Here is a 22,397-nt window from a genome sequence, read left to right on the forward strand (position 1 = left end):
AAATTATTTTAATTTTTAAAAAAATTTGCCAACTAATTAATTGAGACCAAGAATATGATTTTTGAGTTTCATTTGCCAACTAATTAATTGAGCCCAAACTATTATTTTTCGTGTTTTCAACCAAATCCAACTTTGTAATTCAAATCTCAAAGAATCAAAATTGAGCGGCCTAAGTTTTCTCAATCATTCTGTCATTTCTCAAATAATCAAAGCCGAGGGGCTTAGCCCTTTCATCTTACCATTTTTCTATCCTATTGATTGAATTTCCTTCTATTTAATCAAGGTAATTTATATACATTGGTTAATGGATACTGTTAGACAAATTATTGTTTTTATATTTTTAAATTGACTTATGTTATTTTGTAGAAGGTAATGTAGTGTTGTTATAAGAACTAAGATTTAATGTGTCTTTAGTTGGATTAATGTAGTGTTCAGTCAAAAAAGGGAATCATTCTCCTTATCTTCTTGAACTCTTTCAAAACTTCTTCAAGTCTATTGCCAAATCTCAATACTCTTCCAACAGTATTCCAATCAAAATACTCATTAGAATTCGAGTCACAATCCAATTCTAATACATGCCATCAACACACACCTCCTTTTTCTCACTCCGCACAACACTCTTATATCTTCATCTTTATTATATTTCTTAAACTTCTTGTATCCATGTTTAGTGGCATTACTTATCTGCATAATCATCCAATGTCTACTAAAATAGATAAATAGTCAAGAAAAGTTGTATGGTGTTATTAAATTTTTATCCTCCGTTTCGGAAGAATTTAGAAACGATTTAATTTATAAATAGATAGAATAAGTAAGTACTTATAAATCCACTGGAATATGTGGTTGAAAATAATGTTTAACCGATTTATAATAAAATTTCCCAATAAGAGACTTAGTTATTCACATCACATTATTCTGTGGTATTTATTTCTTTTTATACGCAATTATTTATCGGGAAATTGCACGATTGTTCCTAGTCTATGTTCATGTATCCGAATGGTGCTCAACCTTTACATATGGACATTTTGAATGATTATTCAAACCTCTTTCTTGTTTATAGAGACTAGAGAGAGCTCTACAATTTTTTTTTTATTTTTTTAATTTTCAAATGAAACTATATAGACTATATATTTGATGTGAAACTATGGATTCGAGCCCGGAATCCCTTTGCTTGCAAGAAAAATGGGAAAAGAAAAGAAAGAGTAGAACTGAGGGAAAAAATGTCCAATATTCTAGGATTCACCAAGGGTACGTACTATGGTAACAAAATAGTTCCATAGACAGAAGCTATCTTTAATGTTTAATTACATGCCAAAATGATACAATAAACAGCACCAAAAAGTCAAAATCAACAAGTATAATGACAAATCACTGCATAGAGAACTTTCAGTCCTATCAACCATGTTTCTTTCCAATTCCATATATTTCATATAATTTTGCAAATAGAATTGACCAGTTATGGGGGAATAATTCTTTTTCCTTTTGCTATTGATACGTTAAAGTTTACTAAAAATTGTGGAGGAAGTAAGTCTACGACACTAATGTGTTTTTTTAATGCTAAAAGGCTTCTTTGATACTGCTGGAATATCTACTGTTTGAGCTGGGAAATTAATTATGGCTCTAGAAATAATCGTTTCTGTTGTTGGGAAGCTCATTGAGTACACAATCGATCCACTTTTGTGCCAATTCAAGTATATGTTCTGCTACAAAAGGAAAATTCAAACTTTGGTGGATAAGGTGAAAGCTCTTGAAACTAAGGAATTTGAGGTGCAAGAATTGGTTCATAAAGCAAAAAATAATGTGGAAGTTCTTAAACCTGTTGTTGTAGATTGGCTGCAAAATGTTGATGAAATAAAGAAAAAGGCAAATGAAGTTTTTAATGGTGCAACAAATTTTGACATCCAGTGCCTATTCCTTCGATGTCCAAATTTGAAGACCCGTTACTTGCTAGGCAGAAAAGCCACAAAGAAGACCGTTGAAGTTGCTAAGCTCCAAGAGGAAGGTACATTGTTTCAAAAGGTGGGCGAACCTAAACCACTAGTGCAAATACCTTATCAAAATCCCGGTGATTTTGGAGTTTTCGAAACAAGGATTTCAACTAAAAAGAAAATCATGGATGCTCTAAAGGATAAAAATGTCAGCATAATTGGGATCTGTGGCATGGGTGGAGTAGGTAAGACGACAATGGCAAAAGAAATAGCTAAAGAAGCCAAAGTTGACAAATTATTTGATGAGTTTGCATGGGCAGATGTATCTCAAGTTCCAAATGTAATTAAAATTCAGGATCAACTTGCTGGAAATCTCGGTTTGAAAATTAAAGATATTACTGATAAATATGTAAGAGCCGAACGATTTCGTGAAAGACTTGGAAGTGATAGAAGTAAGAGCATTCTTGTAATATTGGATGATGTTTGGGAGGATATTGGGTTGGAAGCTATAGGATTTCCTTTAGCAGAGGATGATAAAAGGTTGAAAATTCTATTAACATCACGTGATAAAGATGTGTGCGAGAGAATGAAAGCTCAAAGGATTTTCGATGTCAACATTTTAAATGAAAAAGAATCGTGGGAACTTTTCAAGGAAAAGGCAGAAATTTCTGATGATGTAGCAAACAATATAAAGGGTACAGCAGAAGAAGTTACAAAGGAGTGTGGAGGCTTACCTCTCACACTTGTGACTGTAGGCAGAGCCCTCAATAAAAAAGCAGAACATGTATGGAAGAATGCACTTGAAGAACTACAAAATTCTAGAGTGGCCAATATCAAAGGAGTGCAAAAGTTGGTATACTCAAGGATAGAGTTAAGCTACAACTATCTAGAGAGTGATGAAGCCAAGTCCTTGCTTCTGCTCTGCTCTTTGTTTCCAAAAGAACATGAAATTTCAACTGATGATATAGTTAGATATGCATGGGGGCTAGAGTTGTTTAAAGATACGACGACATTAATTACAACTAGATATAAGGTAAACTCGATTGTTGATAATCTGAAAAGTTGCTATTTACTGCTCTCAGCTGATATTGAGGGTGTAAGATTGCACGATGTTGTAAGGGATGTATGCTTACAAATTGCATCAAAAGACAAGCGTGCATACATTGGTTTAAAGGAATGGCCAAGACGTGATAACAATGAATTGTACAATGCAATTAGTTTGACTTCAAATGAGTTGAACCAGCTTCCCAGTGGGTTAGAATATCCAAACCTAAAGTTTCTACTAGTGATATGCAATCAACAATCACTGAACACATCCAAAGAATTTTTTGCCGATATGAAGGAACTCAGAGTTCTTGATTTCACTGGTCTAAGTATTCAAATTCCATCATCAATCCAATTGTTAACCAATCTTCGAACTTTGTGCTTGGACAATTGTACATTAAACATTGAAAATTCTACTATTGGGAATCTAAAAAAGTTAGAAGTTCTCAGTTTTTATTGCTCTGATCTCGATCACTTCCCTGATGATATAGGACAACTTAGCAACCTAAGGTCATTGGATTTGAGGTTCAACCAGAACTCTAGCTGTTCTCAAGTTCCATATGGCATCTTATCGCAGTTGAAGAGATTGGAAGAACTATACATGGGTGTCATTGGAATAAGAGAAGATGAACTTGAACAACGAAGGTACATTATTAATGAGATAAGTTCATTGACGGATCTTAATACTTTCCAAATCATCACAAACGATCCTCAGTTTTTGTTGGAATTATTAAAAGATATGTGCATTGAGAAACTGGAAAGATTTCATATCGAATTAATCGACCTAGAGTATGCTCGTGAGAACATCAAGGAGTATTACTATTTTGGAAGGAGATTGCATATACATGGCATCACTTATGCTAACGTGCTTTCACAACCAGCAATTAACTCATTGATGAGGAGATCTAACCATCTGTCTATAGAAATGGACTTGAATAATCTTAATGATCTTTCTCTACAAGTGATGGAGACGAAGAATATGTTAGATGAAGATGGCTTCGAGTATCTGAATGGAAATCATCCAACAGGAGCATTTGATGGATTACAAGAGATAAATCTAAATGGCATACCAAAAATGAAACATCTGTTTAGGGGTGTCATCAAACCTCCATCACTCCACAACCTTATGTTTCTTACTATTAGAAGTTGCCCCTCATTGAAAAGCCTATGTTTTCAGTCAGTTGTATTATGCATGGTGAATCTCCAAAGTTTATGTATCTCCAATTGTGAGATGTTAGAGGAAATTGTTTCGATGGACATGGAACAAAATGAAATTGCTGAGATGCTTGTGTTCCCAAAACTACAGAGAATTGAACTTCAGGAATTGAGAAATATTAGGAGCTTCAGATGTGGATCTAACAAGACCGTCGGTGTGCTTAGTCCACTGTTCAAACAGGTAATTTTTTCTTTATTGTGTTTGTATGGAGCACATTTGTTATAAAACACATGAATATTATGAATTCTAACCGATATAAAAATTACGAATAAGAAATTACAAGTCTCGTTTCTCAATTTCTAATTAATTCATACACAGTTCTTATTTTATGAAGCTTGTGATCCAATCCTTAAAAAAAATTGAAAAAGATTTACAAATAAGTTTTAAATGACACACACTAATATTTCCTATATGCTTTCATTAAAGTAGTGTGTAATTTATCACCTTATATTCTGTAATCTTAAGACAACTTTCTACAAATTAATGCTTCTTTAATTTCCTAATTATTTAAGGCATTATATTTCACTACTGATGAACTACAGTACTAGTTTATATACTTAAAGCCTTTCTGTAGGGACGTCAATGAATTTTTGGTCCCAAAACTTTCACTTATGGTCCTAATGGCATATACTTGGGACCTTAATGCCAAAAATAAAAGTTTTAGAACCAAAAATGCATGAAGGGCAAAGGTTTAGGACCGTTTATGTACATTTAATAATCACCAATGGGCTTGATAAATAGCATGTAATATAAAACCCATTATTTTCCCTAGATGGGCTGGGCTAGTGATCAACCCCAACAATCTATTTTTTCCCTATGAATATTTTCAAAAAATCAAGATGGGTTCTCAGCACCCACATATCAAACATATGTTCAGACTTGGATCGATCTTTGCATTCTCTAATGGGCTCTATGACTCTATATTTCACATTTCCATAATTTTTTTTATTAATATATAGTTATTTTCGCTGTTATTTATATATGTTAATTCATCTCAATGTTTTAATTAATTCTACGAAGTTAAAGGTGATATTCATACTTATGAAGTTCTATGATTACATAATTTTAGCCAACACATTAAGTAAATTTCTTGCAGGTTACATTTCCTAACTTGGAGGTGTTGCACATTAATGGACTGGGCCGTAATACGAAAATATTGGATGAACTAAGGCAAATCAGATCCCATAAACTAACAGAATTGAGTGTGGGACAATTGGATGATGTATACATTCTGTTTGACTTTGAGTATAAAAAAGATGATGCAGAAATTAGTATTCTTAGTCAATTAACATCATTGACTGTGGCATCTCTACCCGAATTAGTGCACATTACAAGGATGGTTCCTAAAGGAATTTATATCTTTGAGAATTTGAGACAACTTTTTATTGGAGTATGTCAAAACTTAAGGTACTTATTCTCACCTTCAATGGCTAATTCGCTTGTGGCTCTGGAAAGTTTGTGGGCTCTGGGATGTATAGAACTTGAAGAGATTGTTGGAAGACAAGAAGAAGAAAACACTTCAAACATCGAAACTGTGGAAGAAGGAACGACAAGCAGAATTGTGTTTCCGAAATTGAGAAACCTAGGATTTCTTCATCTTGATAGATTCAAACTGCTTTCCTCTCAAAACTATGAATTCGTGTTCCCTTCACTAGAGTATCTGCACGTTGAAAATTGTCCTATGATTACGAAATTGCATCCAAGGCAACTAAGTGCACCAAAACTTGATAAAGTATGGATAAACTTTGAACAATCCATTGATATTTCCAATTTCTTGGATTTTGAAGGTATACAAGTATCTTCTTGATTCCCAATTTACAACATCTACCCGATTATATACACTATAATATACAATATTAATTAATGTGTGAATAATTGATAAATTAACATCCTCTGTTTCTCAGGCTCAACATATATGTGAGAGGGCCACAAATTTGTTGACACTTCCAGTATTGTTTACGATGCAGGTACACACTTCCAACATATAGTTGAATATATACGTCGTAATTTGTACATTATTAATTATTTTATGAATAGCTGGAAAATAATATGCTCTGTTCCTTAGGCTTTCTGCCATGAGCAATAGAAGCATAACTTTTATTACAGAACAAATGAAAATTTATTCACTAATGTACGAATAGCTGCCAAATTAATAATGACTACTCTTCCCCCTGATGACCTCTTTTTTAAATCTCCTGAGGAGCTTTTCGACAATTTCTCATTGACTTATTTAACAAGTAATAAGCATTCTTTCTACTATTTGAAGTAAAAATTATAAATGGTTGATGTCATTATGTTAGTAGGATTAGTTTAGTACTTTTTTTTAGGATTTATGTATAATTAATAAGCAGCCATATATTATTAGTGACAGAATGAGGCGCAGATAGAAAATTGGTTATTGGTGTCTGGATGGATGGATGATGACAGCTCCAGGCAACTTCGAATTTCGATTATTGCTTTCTAGGCTTTTAGTTCTGAGGGGGATTCAGTTTCAACTGAAGGTACAAAACTTGGAAGTCGAAGGTTCGTGAAACTTTTGTTGAAGCAATTTGTTGGCTTTTTAATCCGAAATTCAGTACTGAGGGGGATTCTTGTATCCTAAAGCTTTTATTTGTTTTGGTCCTATCGATGTGTGATTGTTTTGGTCCTCCCAAAACTTCATTTGCGAAGCTTGTTCTCAAGATGGAACCAGTTATTTCCTTTTCTAATGGTGTTAAGAATGTGTTTCTTGTCTAATTCTTTGCTATTCAAAATAAAATAATAAAACGTTGAATCTTTATCAAATAATAATCTATGTCATCATAAAGTAGCCACTAGGCATAAAACATTAGTGGTATGTTTAGAAGAAAAAAATTGTGAAAATTTTATGCAGATGACAGGTTGAAGAATTAGTACAAGAAGGAAGAATGCCCAGATTACAAAATTTCAAATCCGTTAATAGAAATGGTGGCTGGGGGATCAATTTCACTAATGTAGAAAAGTTCTTTAACAATAAGGTGTATAAGTAAAAAATGTCATTTAAACAAAACAAAAAATGAAGAGTAAAATGGAGACTTCTTTATTCTCTAGCAAATTGTGTTTATTAATTTATCAGTTCTCTTTGTTGTATCCTGTAATATTAGAGTGAAGAAATCCATTAATTATATGTGTCGCACCATAAGCTTTTCGATCGGTCGAATAGAATTCGGATCACCATAATCTAACAAAGGAGAAGTGCAAGAAACAGCATTTGCCAAGCTAAGAAAGTAATTATATCTAATAATCATTGGATAACTCACGCTTCAGCAAAAAAGTTACTTATTGTCAAAGCAATTCTTGTTTTACTGTTAAAATTAGTAACTTAATTTCAAATTTTACCAAGAATAAAATTTTTAAGCTAAGCTAAACATACTCACTTTATTTAAAGTTGAAGGGAAACTTTACAACTTTTTCATGTGTCTACTTGGGGATTCTAATAGTTAATATGGACCGTTTGTGATTGTTAATGAAAATTTTAGGAGCCAACACCAAAACTAAACATTGAAGATAAAAGTATATATAAGAGCATAAATAAGGATGATTTTTGCAATTCATCCCTTCCAATTATTAAACCCAAACACGATATTTCTAGTGCAAATTTTGAAACCACAAAAACCACGGGAAGAGTACATTAAGAAAGGAAAAGGCCAAAAAATAGGGCTCAAACATGAGTTAATTAATTTAGAATCCTCGAATCACAAGGTATGTGGTTCCCCTACTTTCGTTATTGTTTTCTCATCATTCTCTGCTTTCATACATTTTAAATATGTCTACCTCCGTCAATGCTAAACTAATGATAAATATAATGTAATACGAAAAATCTGTTAGTGTATTGTCTTTATTGTCGAGTTATCATTTAATATGGGTGTTTCCTGCCTTCCTTCTAGTTAATGGGTGCATCTCAACAATAAATCGAAAGAAATTATATTAAGACAAAGAAATTACTAAATAGTTCATCTACAAGCTTGGAAGTCATTTAAAAAAAAAAAAAAAAAAAAAAAGAATATTTTATTGTGTGAATGTGTTGCTGAAAATAAGTGTAGAAAAAAAGTTCTCAAATAATGGTTGTCTAGTAGGGGCTTAGGTTTGTATGTTCGCAAACACACTTGTGCATCTGCACGTGCACGCGCATGCAACCCAATCAGTAACCATACTGCATTAACTAATGTGGCATTGTTCTTTCTAGGCAATGAAGAGGGTAGAATGGATCAAAAAGGAATAGTACTGAAATGTTGTATTATGTAATTTAGATTAAAATTGAACACAATACTGTAGATATATCCAAGTATGTACAATTCTTGGTATTGCGTTGGTTTCAACGTTTAAGATGAGTTTGTAACTCAGTGAGATGTATACATTGAATAATTATGGCGAAATTAGTAGTCTTGGGATATGATATCGGAAATAATTTAAAAAAAAAAAAAAAAAAAAAAAGAGTGTCAAATATATGAGTTTTACTTGGAAATCCTATGAAATTTGTGGATATAAAGTGGCTTAACTGTTTATAAATAAATTATAAACATTAGCCAACCATGGGCTTATATAAAAACTTCCGTAGTTGCTTGATAATATGTGCACATCAAAATAACACACAGATCTACGTGCTTTTGGGCGAAATCTTGGTTAGTAGAGTCAAATAGTGACTCAAATAAGATCAACAAGATTTAGACATTTATCATCTATCTATGTAGTAAATTGTGGTCAATATGTTAGTTGAGACTTTCAGACACACGTAAAAACATATATTGGAATCCTTTTATTAAGTGGTGTGGATGACTAAAAGTGGCGAAAATTTTAACAGAGTAATGATATTAATTGCTGGGATTTTAGCAAAGAACAATTTGTATCTTTGCTGAGAATATGTTTAGTAGCATATTACAGAGTTCTTACTGGGCCTTTCCCTCTTTATATAAAGTCACAAAATGATTCTTCTTAGACAAACATACTTTATGTAAAGTTGAAGGATATTTTATTTTTATACATTTTTCATGCCAACTTGTCCACTCTAATATTTAACTCGGACCATTTGTGCTTGTTAATAAAATTTCAGGAGCTTAATGCTAAAACTAAACTTTGAAGATATAAGTATATGTAGGAGCATAAATTCGACGCATCGAATTCATCCCTTCGAAACCCAAACACGATATTTTTAGTGGAACTTTGTTTAATCATCAAAACACGATATAATATCATTATTGATTTGTTTAATCATCAAAACAAGATACCTCGAGCAAACAAATGTGCAATTAATTAAAGTGGCTAGATTGAAACGAGTGATAATTTTGAATAAAACAGGGACAGCGATGAAGTCCATTACGTTATTTTTATTATTTTATTTTATTGCTTTCATTATTTTGGATTGGAGAAAATCCTTTAGAAGTGAGAGAGAATCAGTCCGAAAGATTGATAACTTAGATAACATTGTCTTGTCCAAACTTGATGTAAACAATTCTCCTAAAGATCTAAATAGAGAAATAAATAAATAAAATTAATTTTCGTCTTAATAATAAAAGTTCGAATTTAACGGCTTAAACAATGAAATTTGACAACAGAACAGGTGGCCATGAGGGTTTTAGCCCATGATTTCTGTCCATAAAAGTCATCCAGTTTCAATCAAGAAAATTGTGCGAATTAAAGTTTGGCAATAAAATTTTTGGGTTTCCAAATCAAGATTTATGAAGTTTAATTTCTAACAGGTTGTACTATATTAATTTTCACAACAAATTCGCATTAGATAATCAATGTAGAAACTATTTTAGTTATTTTTATTTTTTTTAACCACAAGCATTTTTTAATACACACAATATATATATATATACTTTATAACAACTTAAGCACGTAATCAGCTTATTAAACTCGAAGATCGATTTACCGCAAAATTTAAGGGAAGAGAATTGAAGGGATAGAAGGTAATTGAGATGCAGAGAGAAGAAAGATTGATCCACAAAATTACTTTTGACAAGTTTTATTATTGAACATATATAAAACTGGTATCTTTCTATTTAAAGTAATAAAAAAATTTATTTGAGCAACAAAAGGATATTTATTTAAAAAATTACATGAACTTACTTTGTTAGATAAAACATTTTTATCGTTTAAAATTTTGATTGTTATATTCAAAATGGAATAAAACTTGTGCCACTTTTGTTGGGAATAATAATGGCTGTAGGCATAGTCTTTTACGTTGTTGGGAAGCTCGTGGAATACACAATCGATCCAATTTTGTGCCAATTCAAGTATATGTTTTGCTACAAAACCAAAATTCTAACTTTGATGGATAAGGTAAAAGATCTTGAAATTAAGGAATCTGACGTGCAACAATTGGTTGTTGAAGTAGAAAGAAATGCAGAAGCTATTAAACCAGGTACTAAAGATTGGCTACAAAAGGTTGATGACTTAAAGAAACAGGCATATGAAGTTTTGGAAGGTACAACAAATTCTGAAATGTAATGCCTATTCCTTAGATGTCCAAACTTAAAGATCTATTATGTGCTTGGCAGGAAAGCCACAAAGAAGACTGTTGAGGTTGATAAGCTCCTAGTGGAAGGTACATTTCAAAAGGTTGGAGAACCTAAACCACTGGTGTAGACGTTTTATGAAAATCCCAGTGACTTAGGGGCTTTCGAAACGAGGATATCAACTAAAAAGAAAATCATAGAAGCTTTAAAGGACAAAGATGTCAGCATAATTGGTATCTGTGGCATGCCAGGAGTAGGTAAGACTACAATGGCAAATGAAATAGCTAATGAAGTCAAAGTTGACAAATTATTTAATGAGGTTGCAATCGCAGTTGCATCTCAAGATCCAGATGTAACTAAAATTCAGGATCAACTTGCTGATATGCTCGGCTTTAAAATTGAAGAGAAGACTAATAAAATTGTGAGAGATGGATGACTTCATGAAAGACTTGGAGGTGAAAGAGGTAAAAGCATTCTAGTAATATTGGATCATGTTGGGGAAGATATTGAGTTGGAAACTATAGGAATTCCTTTAGTAGGTGATGATAGCAGGTTGAAAATTCTATTAACATCTTGCTTTGAGGATGTGTGTAGTAACATGGGAGCTCAAAGGAAATTCGATGTCATTTTTCTATCTCAAGAAGAATCTTGGGTCCTTTTCAAGAACAAAGTAGAAATTTCTGATGATGCAACAGATGTTATAAAGGGTATAGCATAAAAAATTACAAGGGAATGTGGAGGTCTACCTCTCGCACTTGTGACAGTTGGCAAAATCCTTAGAAGAAAAGGAGCACATGCATGGAAGAATGCACTTGAAGAACTACGAAATTCTAGAATGACCAATATCCAAGGAGCGCACAAGTTGGCTACAACTATATAGAGAGTGATGAAGCGAAGTCCTTGCTTCTGCTATGCTCTCTGAATCCAGAAGATTTTAGCATGTATTTTGAAGATTTGGTTAGATATGCATGGGGGCTAGAGTTGTTTAAAAATACAACAACGTTGATTGCAACCATAGATAAGGTAAACTCGATTGTCGATGTTCTAAAAAGTTGCTACTTACTACTCCCTGATGAAAATAAGGAGTGTGTAAAATTGCATGATGTTATAAGAGATGTTTGCTTACAAATTGCATCTAAAGACAAGCATGTACATATGTCGAAACACACCGGTTCGAAGGAGTGGCCAAAACATGACAACGATGAATCATACAGTGCAATTGGTCTGACGTCTGTTGAGATGAATCAGCTTCCCAGTGGGTTAGAATATCCAAACCTAAAGTTTCTTAAAGTGAAGTGCAACCAACAGTTAGTGAACATATCTAAAGATTTTTTTTCCGATATGACGGAACTCAGAGTTGTTGATTTCACTACTTTGAGGATTCAAATTCCATTATCAATCCAATTGTTGACCAAACTTCAAACTTTGTGCTTGGACCATTGTGCACTAAACATCGAAATTTCAACTACTGGGAAACTAAAAAAGTTGGAAATTCTCAGTTTGTATGGCTCTACTCTTGATCACTTCGCTAATGATATATCAGAACTTAGCAACCTAAGGTCATTGGATTTGAGGTTGAAGCACAACTCTAGATATTGTCTACTTTCGCTTGGTATCTTATTGCAATTGAAGAAACTGGAAGAACTGTACTTGGGTTTCATTGAAATTAGAGATGATGAACTAGAACGACGAAGTGATAAGTATGTTTTTACACACTGATTTGGTTCACAAACATGACTTAAACATGGATAAAATGGTTGAATTGTGACTTAATCTAGTTAAATTCATGCATTGTAGGTAATTCAATGGAAATTGTGGAATTCAGGAGAAAAGAGCCGAAGAAGGACCAAAACGCAACAAATTGATAGTTCGAGGACCAAAAGTGCAAATATTGAGAAGTTAAGCTAAATGCAAAACGAGAGTAAAAACATGCCGAGTATGAGCGCAAGGGAAAAGCAAAACAAGTGGAGGAAGAAAGAATCAAAGAGGGACTGAAATGAAGACAGTTAAAAGTTGGAGGACTAAAGCGCAAATACTCAAAAGATGAGCCGAATGAGTGGCAAGAGATTCGATGGTGTCAATCATCAATTGGAGGATAACATTTGTTGAAAAGATGAAGAAATCGAAGAAAGAAGTCAAGAGAAGCAACAAGGAAAGTTCAGGGACCAAAATGTAGAGACTTCATAGTTGGTTAGTCTATGCGACCGCATAGTGCAACCATCTATGCGGTCGCATAAATGGTTGCAGGAAATTTTGGGGGAAAATTTATTGGTCTATGCGACCGCATAGAAACCTTCTATGCGGTCGCATAGTGATACTTCGGGGGCCTCCGTTGCAGTTTTTTGTTTTCGTTGAAACTCTTTTCCTACTTGATTTTGACGCGATATAAATACCCAAAATCATCAAATTGAAGGAGGAAACGACCAGGGAGAAGAAATACACTCAATTTGAAGGCAAGAAACACAATCTTGGGTTTGATTTCACAAGGATTCAAGAAGGAATTGAAGATTACACACAAAATTGAAGGATTATCATACGGGTGTATTCTTTATATCTTTTAATTTCATTTTAATTCTTGATTCTGTAATTATGATCATAGGCTAGGGTTTTTATTCATTAGGAAATCGATGAACCTTTGATTATTTAATTTCCTTTATTTCATAAATTCAATATAAAGTTTCGGTTGGACAATTGTTTGATTTATATGATTTGATTGCTTCCATAATTATTGGCCATATGTTATGTGAGTTTAGATGATTTATTCTTTGCATTCGAAAGAAGGAGAATAGATTCGATATAATATAAATTAACATAGAGTTCGATAGGGGATAGAAATATACCCCTATGCTTTGTGCAATTCATAAGGTGTTCATAAAAATTCATACGTTCTTGTATATTTGCATCATCCATAGAAATATAGGCTGGTGGTGTGCAAGAGTAGATTCAATATATATCAAGATAGTATATTGGATAGGTTTAGGAACATTGAATTGGCATTTTTCCATCGATTCGTTGAATTTGTGAAATTAGGGTTTTTAATAGTCAATTGGGGATTCGAGATCCTAATGATTGCATTTCAATTTATTTCTATACATTAACTTCCAAAATTGCGTATTTACATTTTAATTGAGTTTTTGAGTCATTCAATTAGTGAAATTTCGAAATTAGGGCTTCCAATTTCGAAATTAGGGTTTTCTTTAGAAATTAGGGTTTCAAATTGGGGATTTCTCCCACAATTAGGGGTTTTCACATTTAAACCAAATTTTCATTCAATTAGATTCGGTTAAGGTCACATTAGTCTAATTAGAGCTAATTCAATCCTCGTGGGAACGATACTTGGACTTATAGTCCATTTTACTACTTGTTAACGAACCGTACACTTGCGGTGGGTTTTAAAATTGAAAGAAATATTCTGTGAATAAGTTTTTGGCGCCGTTGCCGGGGATTGAATTTTAGTTTTAATTCTATATTTTGTGACACTAATTCGAACTTATTTAGTTTAGTACTTGTTAATTTTATTAGATTTATTTTATTATTGTTTATATTAAATTTTTGTGTTAATTCTGCCATATTAGGGCTTGTATACAAGGAGCACCTAATCAAGATTTGGTCCCTATAGATCCAGAGATCGAACGCACATTCCGTCACAGGCAAAGGGAAGCAAGAATGGTACAACAAATGGCTAATGAGCAAAATCAACCGGGAATTCTACTCAACGAAGGTTTGGCAGTGGAAGAGGATGGAAATACGGTACTTGGGGATTTCATGGCACCATTGGTGGTGCAAAGTCAATCTAGTATTGTATATCCTCCATTTGGGCAACCGAACTTCCAACTGAAGACAAACGTGATTCAACTATTTCAGAATGGGCATCAATACCATGGGATGGCTAGTGAGAATCCGCATACACACATATCTCGATTTCTTGATATGCGTCAACACTTTAGATACCAAGGTATCTCCGATGATGCTATAAGACTGCGCTTGTTCCCGCACACCTTGAGGGATAAAGCACTTGAATGGCTGAATTCACTCCCTGTCGGAAGCATCACTACTTGGAACGAGCTAGCTCATAAATTCTGCACCAAGTTCTTCTCGCCAGCTAAAGTAGCTAAAATGCGGCATGACATCTCAATATTCAACCAGATCGAGTCAGAATCATTTGAAGAGGCATGGAACCGTTTCAAGAACATGTTAAGGAAGTGCCCGCAACATGGCTTTGACAAGAAGACCCAGATCAGATTTTTCTACACTGGATTACTCCCATCATTCAAGAGTATGGTGGATGCATCATCTGACGGGTCTATCTCTACAAGAACAATTGACGGAGCCTAGGAGCTGTTTGAGAGGATAGCTACAACTTCAGCTATGTGGTCTACAGATCGAGTAGTTCAGAAGAGAGCACTTGGGGTGTATGAAGTAGATACTTACTCAGCACTGTTGGCAAAAATAGATTCCTTATTCCATAAGGTTGAAAGCATTTCACAAACCGTCACTGCTAAGCAAGTTATGAAGCAGAGTTGTGAAGAATGTGGAGCAGATCACAATACTGCTACTTGCCCAATTCTAGCACAAGGAGTAGAACATGCAGAATTCGCACAATGGGGTCAACGTTAGCAGAATAACCCACATTCAGAAACCTTCAATCCAGGCTGGAGAAAACACCCAAATTTCTCGTGGGCTAATCAGAATCAAAACAGACCACAAGGGCAATATCAGCAGCAAGACAAAAAGCCACCATTGGAGGATATGTTCGAGAAATTTATGGCCCAAACCAATCAGTACATGGAAGCCAATAACCAATTTATGCGAACGACGGAAACAACGCTTCAAGATCAAAGTGCAGCGATCAAGAACTTGGAGACACAAGTGGGACATATGGCAATTTCCATGACGGGTAGAGCACCGGGAAACCTACCCAGCAATACTGAAATTAACCCTAAGGAACATGCAAAGGCTATAACAACCAGAAGTGGAGTACAACTGCCGGAACCACATGTAAAAAGTTCGGGAGCCAACAAGAAATCAACGCCAACCTTGGAGGAAGAAATTGTGGAGCAAACTGACAATGCAACAGGAGATGAGGTTAAGAGGAATTCCAAGACATCACAGGGTAAAAATACTAATCCTGTTAACCCTCATGAGCCTCCTATTCCGTTTCCACAAAGGTTGAGAAAGTATAAAATGGATCAGCAATACAGTAAGTTCCTTGAAGTCTTCAAGAAACTGCACATCAACATCCCATTTGTTGAAGCACTTGTCCAGATGCCGAACTATGCAAAATTCCTGAAGGATATCCTCTCCAACAAGCGAAAGATAGAAGAACACGAAACAGTAATGTTGACTGAGGAATGCAGCGCCAGAATCCCGAGAAAGCTACCTCCAAAACTGAAAGATCTAGGGAGTTTTACTGTACCCTGCACTATTGGAGACTGTCATTTTGATAAAGCTTTGTGTGATTTGGGTGCAAGTATTAATCTAATGCCTCTTTTTGTTTTCAGGAAACTCGGCTTGGGAGAAGCAAAAGCCACAACAGTGACATTACAGTTAGCAGATCGATCCCTTACACATCTAAGAGGAATCATTGAAGACGTGCTGGTAAAAGTGGAGAAGTTCATATTTCCAGCTGATTTTCTTATCTTGGACATGGAAAAAGATAAGGATGTTCCACTCATTTTGGGGCGACCTTTCTTAGCCACTGGGAGAGCGATTGTAGATGTTCAGAAGGGGCAGCTGATATTGAGGCTTGGTGACGAGCAAATCTTATTCAACGTGTTCAAAGCAATGAAATTCCCTACTGAGTCAGACAGTTGTTTCCAGATCGATGTAGTCGACCGAATAGTTCAAGACACATTTCGGCTACATCATCCTTCCGATGCATACGAGGCATGCATTGCACATTCACAATCCACCCATTCTGAATCAAGTGAGATTGAGACATGTGCTCGGTTTTTGGAGAGTAACCAGCCATATATGCACAGACGCTACTATGAAGAGCTGGGAACTAAGACTGTAAAATTAGTGCCATCTATTGTGAAACCGCCCAAATTGGAACTCAAACAACTGCCACCACATATTCCATATGCGTACCTGGGGGAATCTTCTACACTACCTGCTATTATTTCAAGCACTGTCAGTGAGGTAGAGGAAGAGAAACTACTTCGGGTGTTAAGGGAGAATAAAATAGCTATTGGATGGTCAATTGCAGATATAAAGGGGATCAGCCCATCTATATGCATGCATAAGATACTCATTGAGGAAAAATTTAAACCAAGCATTGATGGGCAGCGGAGATTGAATCCACACATGAAGGAAGTGGTTAGAGCTGAGGTATTAAAGTTACTCGATGCAGGCATTATTTATCTAATATCAGATAGTGCATGGATCAGTGCGGTGCAAGTTGTCCTCAAGAAAGGAGGAATCACGGTGATAGAAAATGAGAAAAATGAGTTGATTCCTACACGGACGGTGACTGGATGGAGAGTTTGCATTGACTACCATAAACTTAACACAGCTACTCGAAAGGATCACTTTTCATTACCGTTCATTGATCAGATGTTGGAGAGATTAGCGGGACATTCACATTACTGTTTCCTAGATGGGTACTCCGGGTATAATCAGATTCCAGTGGCACCAGACGATCAGGAGAAGACCACTTTCACTTGCCCTATGGCACCTTTGCATACAGAAGGATGCCATTTGGATTATGCAACGCTCCCGCTACCTTTCAGCGCTGCATGATGGCTATTTTCTCAGACATGATTGAGAAATTCATCGAGGTATTCATGGATGACTTCTCTGTGTTTGGATCTCCATTTGATGAGCGCTTGGAGCATCTAAGTCTTGTGCTACAATGGTGTACGGAGACCAACTTGGTGTTGAATTGGGAGAAATGTCACTTTATGGTACAAGAAGGTATCGTACTAGGGCATCGAATCTCGGCGAAGGGCATTGAAGTGGATAGAGCAAAGATTCAAGTAATCGAGAAACTACCTCCACCTACATCAGTAAAAGGTGTTCATAGTTTTCTTGGTCATGCAGGGTTCTATAGAAGATTCATCAAGGATTTCTCAAAAATTACCAAACCTCTGTGCTATTTATTGATGAAGGAATCCACATTTGAGTTTACTGATGAGTGGCTGCAGGCCTTTAACACTTTGAAAGAGAAGTTGACTTCAGCACCTGTAATTATCACACCGGATTGGAATCTGCCATTTGAATTAATGTGTGACGCCAGTGATTATGCTGTGGGAGCCGTGTTGGGTCAACGAAGGAATAAGGTATTTCACGTGATCTACTATGCAAGTAAGACTTTGAACGATGCTCAGTTAAATTATGCCACTACGGAGAAAGAGCTTCTTGCTGTAGTCTATGCATTTGACAAATTTCAATCATACCTTGTGGGGTCGAAGGTCATAGTCTACACAGATCATGCCGCTATCAGGTACTTAATGGAAAAGAAGGATGCTAAGTCACGTCTCATTCGTTGGATATTACTACTTCAAGAGTTTGACTTGGAAATTAAGGATAAGAAAGACAGTGAAAACGTGGTGGCGGACCACCTATCTCGGCTTGAGGACACAGAACAGACAGAGACAGTGGAAATAAACGAAATCTTCCCAGACGAACAGATTTTTGGTGTGATGGAAACACCCTGGTATGCAGATATAGTTAACTATTTAGCTAGGTCTATCATACCGCCAGATTATTCAAGTCACCAGAAGAAGAAATTCTTTGCTGAATTGAAGTATTATTTTTGGGAAGATACCATTCTCTACAGGCGGGGGGCTGATCAAATTGTTCGTCGCTGTGTACCAGAGGAAGAGGTGCCTTTGATATTAGAAAACTGTCACTCATCTATATATGGAGGGCATTTTGGTGCTTCGAAAACAGCTGCAAAGATTCTTCAATCAGGTTTTTATTGGCCTATACTCTTTAAAGATGCTTTTGAATTTGTGAAAAGGTGTGACCGATGTCAGCGCACGGGTAACATATCTAGAAGAAATGAGATGCCTTTGAATAGTATCTTAGAGGTGGAATTATTCGACGTCTGGGGGATCGACTTCATGGGACCATTTCCACCATCTTTTTCAAATCAATACATATTAGTGGCTGTGGATTATGTATCGAAGTGGGTCGAGGCTGTTGCACTACCTACTAATGATGGGAAAGTGGTGATTGAGTTTTTAAAGAAGAACATTTTTACCCGGTTGGGAATACCAAGAGCCATAATCAGTGACGGGGGCACACATTGCTGTAATCGTCAGTTCGAGCAGTTGTTAGCGAAATATGGCGTTAAGCACCGTATAGCCACCGCATACCATCCCCAAACCAGCGGACAGGTCGAAGTATCCAATAGGCAATTGAAGCGAATACTCGAAGTCACAGTCAACTCATCACGAAAGGATTGGCCAAAGAAACTGGATGATGCCTTGTGGGCCTACAGGACTGCATTCAAGACCCCTATAGGAATGTTACCATATCGACTAGTTTTTGGGAAAGCATGTCACCTACCTCTTGAGATCGAACATCATGCCTATTAGGCAATGAAGAAGTTGAACTTGGATTTGAAGGCTGCGGGTGAAAAACGGCTGTTACAACTGAATGAACTGGATGAGCTCAGAATGGAAGCCTACGAGAACTCAAAGATCTACAAAGAGCGCACCAAGAAATGGCATGACATGCATATTCAGAGGCGTGACTTTAAGGTGGGGCAAAAAGTGCTACTCTACAACTCAAGGCTTAAACTGTTTCTAGGAAAATTGAGATCGAGATGGTTTGGTCCATATACCATTACACAAGTGTTTCCACATGGAGCGGTTGAGATCACTCACGATAGCAAGGGGACATTCAAAGTTAATGGACGGCGTTTGAAGCACTATTGGGGCGGTGATTTCTCAAAGGACAAGTCTACCGTCCATCTTGGATTGCCAGAATAACGCAATACGGTAAAGTCGAGCTATCGACTATAACCTAGCGCTGAGTGGGAGGCAACCCACTGTATCCTTAAATTTATTTTATTGCATTGCATTAGTTTAGGAGTTTGTTTGAGTTTAGTTTGTTTCGTAGGTCATCGATCATATTTTGCATGATAGCCTAGGCACTACACGTTTAATGTTGCATGAATGGGTGCTAAATAAAGTGTTTGGGTGTTCGAGTGTGTGTCACGCATTCCGATGTGCGAAGATGTTCGTTTTGGTTAAGCTTTCAGAAGGTGGGACAACATTTATGAAAAATCGATTTTGGTGCCAAGTTTTCGATAAGCATATTCCTCTTTTCAAGTCAAAATTTTCAATTTTTTTGGAATATAGGGGAGGCGAGTCAAATTTTTAAGTGAAAAACCGATTTCGGGGTAGTTTAAATTTTCAGTCATGGATTGATTTAAAAAAAAAAAGTAATACACCCGGTTTGGTCTATGCGGTCGCATAGACCGCATCCGAAAATGTAACCGGGGAAATTATTTGCACTATGCGACCTGATAGTGCAACACTATGTGGTCGCATAGTGTAGTGGTCACGGGTTTTAACCCGTGACCACACAATTAAACCCCAAGTTTCCTCCCCCCTCTCACTCACACTCGAGACCAATCTCCCACTTCACCCATTCACTTGCACACACTTCACACTTGCACACTACTCACATCACCCTCACACTTCATACTTGCACACACTCATCACACAAGTGCTTGGATATTCATCTTTAGTGAAACAAATCAAGATTCCAACTTGTCAAGCCAAGGTCTCTAATCCCAATTTATTTCGAGCTTCATTTTCACATTTTGTTTCAATGTGTGGAATTAGTTAGAATGTGTAATGATTTATTGGTATGATGTTGTGAATTAGGAATATTTCATGGTAGGGTTGTTTAAGAAATAGGAAGAAACTAACATTGCACACCACATGTTCGACGAAATGCCACATTGACGCATGTTTTGAATTCTTGGATTTTTCACTTATGCAATAGTTTACATCGTTATTGTGTAGCGTTTTTGCCGAACAATCATGTGATATTTCATTTGAAAACCACTACCCTAACATTTGAATTCACAAAGGCCCTTCATGGCTAACCTTATTCACTCACGTCACTACCTTCGTCCCTATGTTTTCTTATGCAAACGACCTCCGATTAAGGTGAAATTTGGATATATGCTAGATGTCATTGAGTACTTTCACATGTCCAAAACTTGCCCAGGAAAATTTCGATATTTCTTGGTGATGCTCGGGGCCGAAGTTGGTCACTTGGTCATGGGTCAAATTTTCTAAAAATGCATGTTCGAGCCATAATTTTGAGTTTTCCATACTTATGCAATGTTAGAGATATATTGATGATTCATGTTTTCAAAAATTGCATAAGCACACGTACATGTGCATGTTGAAGAAAGTTTGGGGGATTATGAATTCAAAGATTATTAATGCCGTTATTCCTATACCAAGTGATTGATATTATGTACTTCCTTGTTCAGGATGCCTCCTAAAAGAACTTCAAAGGGAAAAGAGAAAGTCGGCTCCTCATCTGGAACGGCCCGAACAAGAGAACCCGAAGGGGGTGTTAGAAGATTCCTTTCATCAGATACAGCAGCCCGATACGCCAATGTTGTGCGTAATTGGGCAATCATTCCTGAGAGGTTAGTTAAGCTGGAAGATTTTCCCAACTTCGAAATAGCATATCTGATTCACAACTGTGGCTGGGAAAAGGTGATAGAAAGACCTCATCCGGTGTATGAGAATCTAGCAAAGGAGTTTTATGCAAATTTCAACACAGAAATCGACACTCCCAGATCAGAACACTTACATCAGACATGGGTTAGGGGCAAGTGGATTATGTTCTCACCAGAGGTAATTCATGACTACTATCATTTATCCTGGAATAATATCGTCCCTGTCCTAGAAGACTTCAACTGGAATGAGGTTGCTGAAATTTTGTTGGGACGTAAAAACGCTTGGCCTCTACCTACAGCAGACTAGTATCAGATAGATCTCACCCCATCCATAGCAATTTTATGGTTATTCATGTGCCACAACATCGAGCCTATATCCCACAGAACAACATTTACAAATCCAAAGGCCGGATTCATATACCATTTGGTTAGAGGAAACAAGATTGATCTAGCCACATACATCTACAACCAAATCCAGGGTACAGGCACTTGGGTGATAGGCACCACTCTCTGATTTTTCCCAGTCTGATAAGTGGAATATTTCGAGTAGCAGGCATACAAATTCAACCTGGGAAAGCACCGGAAAAGCCAAGCCCCTTCATCAAGTAATCCACACTAGAGGCCCAAGACCGAGCGAGACTGAAGCACCAACAGAAATTAGAAAACGCACGACGACGACAGCAATTGAATGAGGAAGGTCAAGCAGATGCAAACCTTGATATGCCTCAAATTCCTCCACCACCACCCCAGGTTGATATGGACAATCAGGTATTGAGGTAGATATTCGCCACCACCACTGGAACTAGCCGGGACATACAACATCTCCAGCAGAGTTTCGAGACCATGGCTACCACTGTTGACAAAGTGCAAAGAGACCTCTACTCTTCCCGGGACTACACAAGGGGTGCTTTGAATGAAGCCACAGCGGCACGAAGGGAAGTGGAGACCATGAATGGTAGGTTCAACATGTATGCTGGGAGAATGGATGGCACACAGTGGCGAGTGAACGAAACCTGGGATCGATTGGGAAGTATGGAGAATAGGCTTCAATCCATTCAGGCCGAGCAAGCACAGCA

At 36.3% G+C, this 22,397-nt stretch overlaps 2 protein-coding genes across 3 annotated transcripts; both read left to right on the forward strand.

The window, feature by feature from the left end:
- Positions 1 to 968: 968 nt before the first annotated feature.
- Positions 969 to 6,903, forward strand: LOC111375064 (probable disease resistance protein At4g27220). Of its 2 annotated transcripts, XM_022997852.1 has the most exons (4): positions 969 to 4,368; positions 5,285 to 5,975; positions 6,093 to 6,155; positions 6,554 to 6,903. In XM_022997852.1, exons 1-3 carry the CDS (start codon positions 1,615 to 1,617, stop codon positions 6,107 to 6,109), a joined length of 3,462 nt encoding a protein of 1,153 aa, XP_022853620.1. In that variant the 5' UTR covers positions 969 to 1,614; the 3' UTR covers positions 6,110 to 6,155; positions 6,554 to 6,903. The 2 variants fall into 2 exon arrangements, with proteins under 2 accessions (XP_022853620.1, XP_022853619.1); XM_022997851.1 differs by lacking the exons at positions 6,093 to 6,155; positions 6,554 to 6,903 and having other exon boundaries at positions 5,285 to 6,086.
- Positions 6,904 to 10,365: 3,462 nt separating this feature from the next.
- On the forward strand, positions 10,366 to 11,100 carry LOC111375061. Its single transcript, XM_022997848.1, has 3 exons — positions 10,366 to 10,652; positions 10,707 to 10,753; positions 10,823 to 11,100. The coding sequence occupies exons 1-3, from the start codon at positions 10,366 to 10,368 to the stop codon at positions 11,098 to 11,100; spliced, it is 612 nt and encodes a 203-aa protein (XP_022853616.1).
- Positions 11,101 to 22,397: the final 11,297 nt, after the last annotated feature.

This window comes from Olea europaea, unplaced genomic scaffold (assembly GCF_002742605.1).
Source record: "Olea europaea var. sylvestris unplaced genomic scaffold, O_europaea_v1 scaffold1331, whole genome shotgun sequence".
NCBI classification, from domain to species: Eukaryota; Viridiplantae; Streptophyta; class Magnoliopsida; order Lamiales; family Oleaceae; genus Olea; species Olea europaea.

Coding starts and splice junctions, on each gene's coding strand:
- LOC111375064 (XM_022997851.1), top strand. CDS start 1,615: ATGGCTCTAGAAATAATCGTTTCTGTTGTTGGGAAGCTCATTGAGTAC. Junction 4,369..5,284: donor TTAGTCCACTGTTCAAACAG/GTAATTTTTTCT, acceptor AATTTCTTGCAG/GTTACATTTCCTAACTTGGA.
- LOC111375061 (XM_022997848.1), top strand. CDS start 10,366: ATGGCTGTAGGCATAGTCTTTTACGTTGTTGGGAAGCTCGTGGAATAC. Junction 10,653..10,706: donor GGTACAACAAATTCTGAAAT/GTAATGCCTATT, acceptor TGTGCTTGGCAG/GAAAGCCACAAAGAAGACTG. Junction 10,754..10,822: donor TGATAAGCTCCTAGTGGAAG/GTACATTTCAAA, acceptor CCAGTGACTTAG/GGGCTTTCGAAACGAGGATA.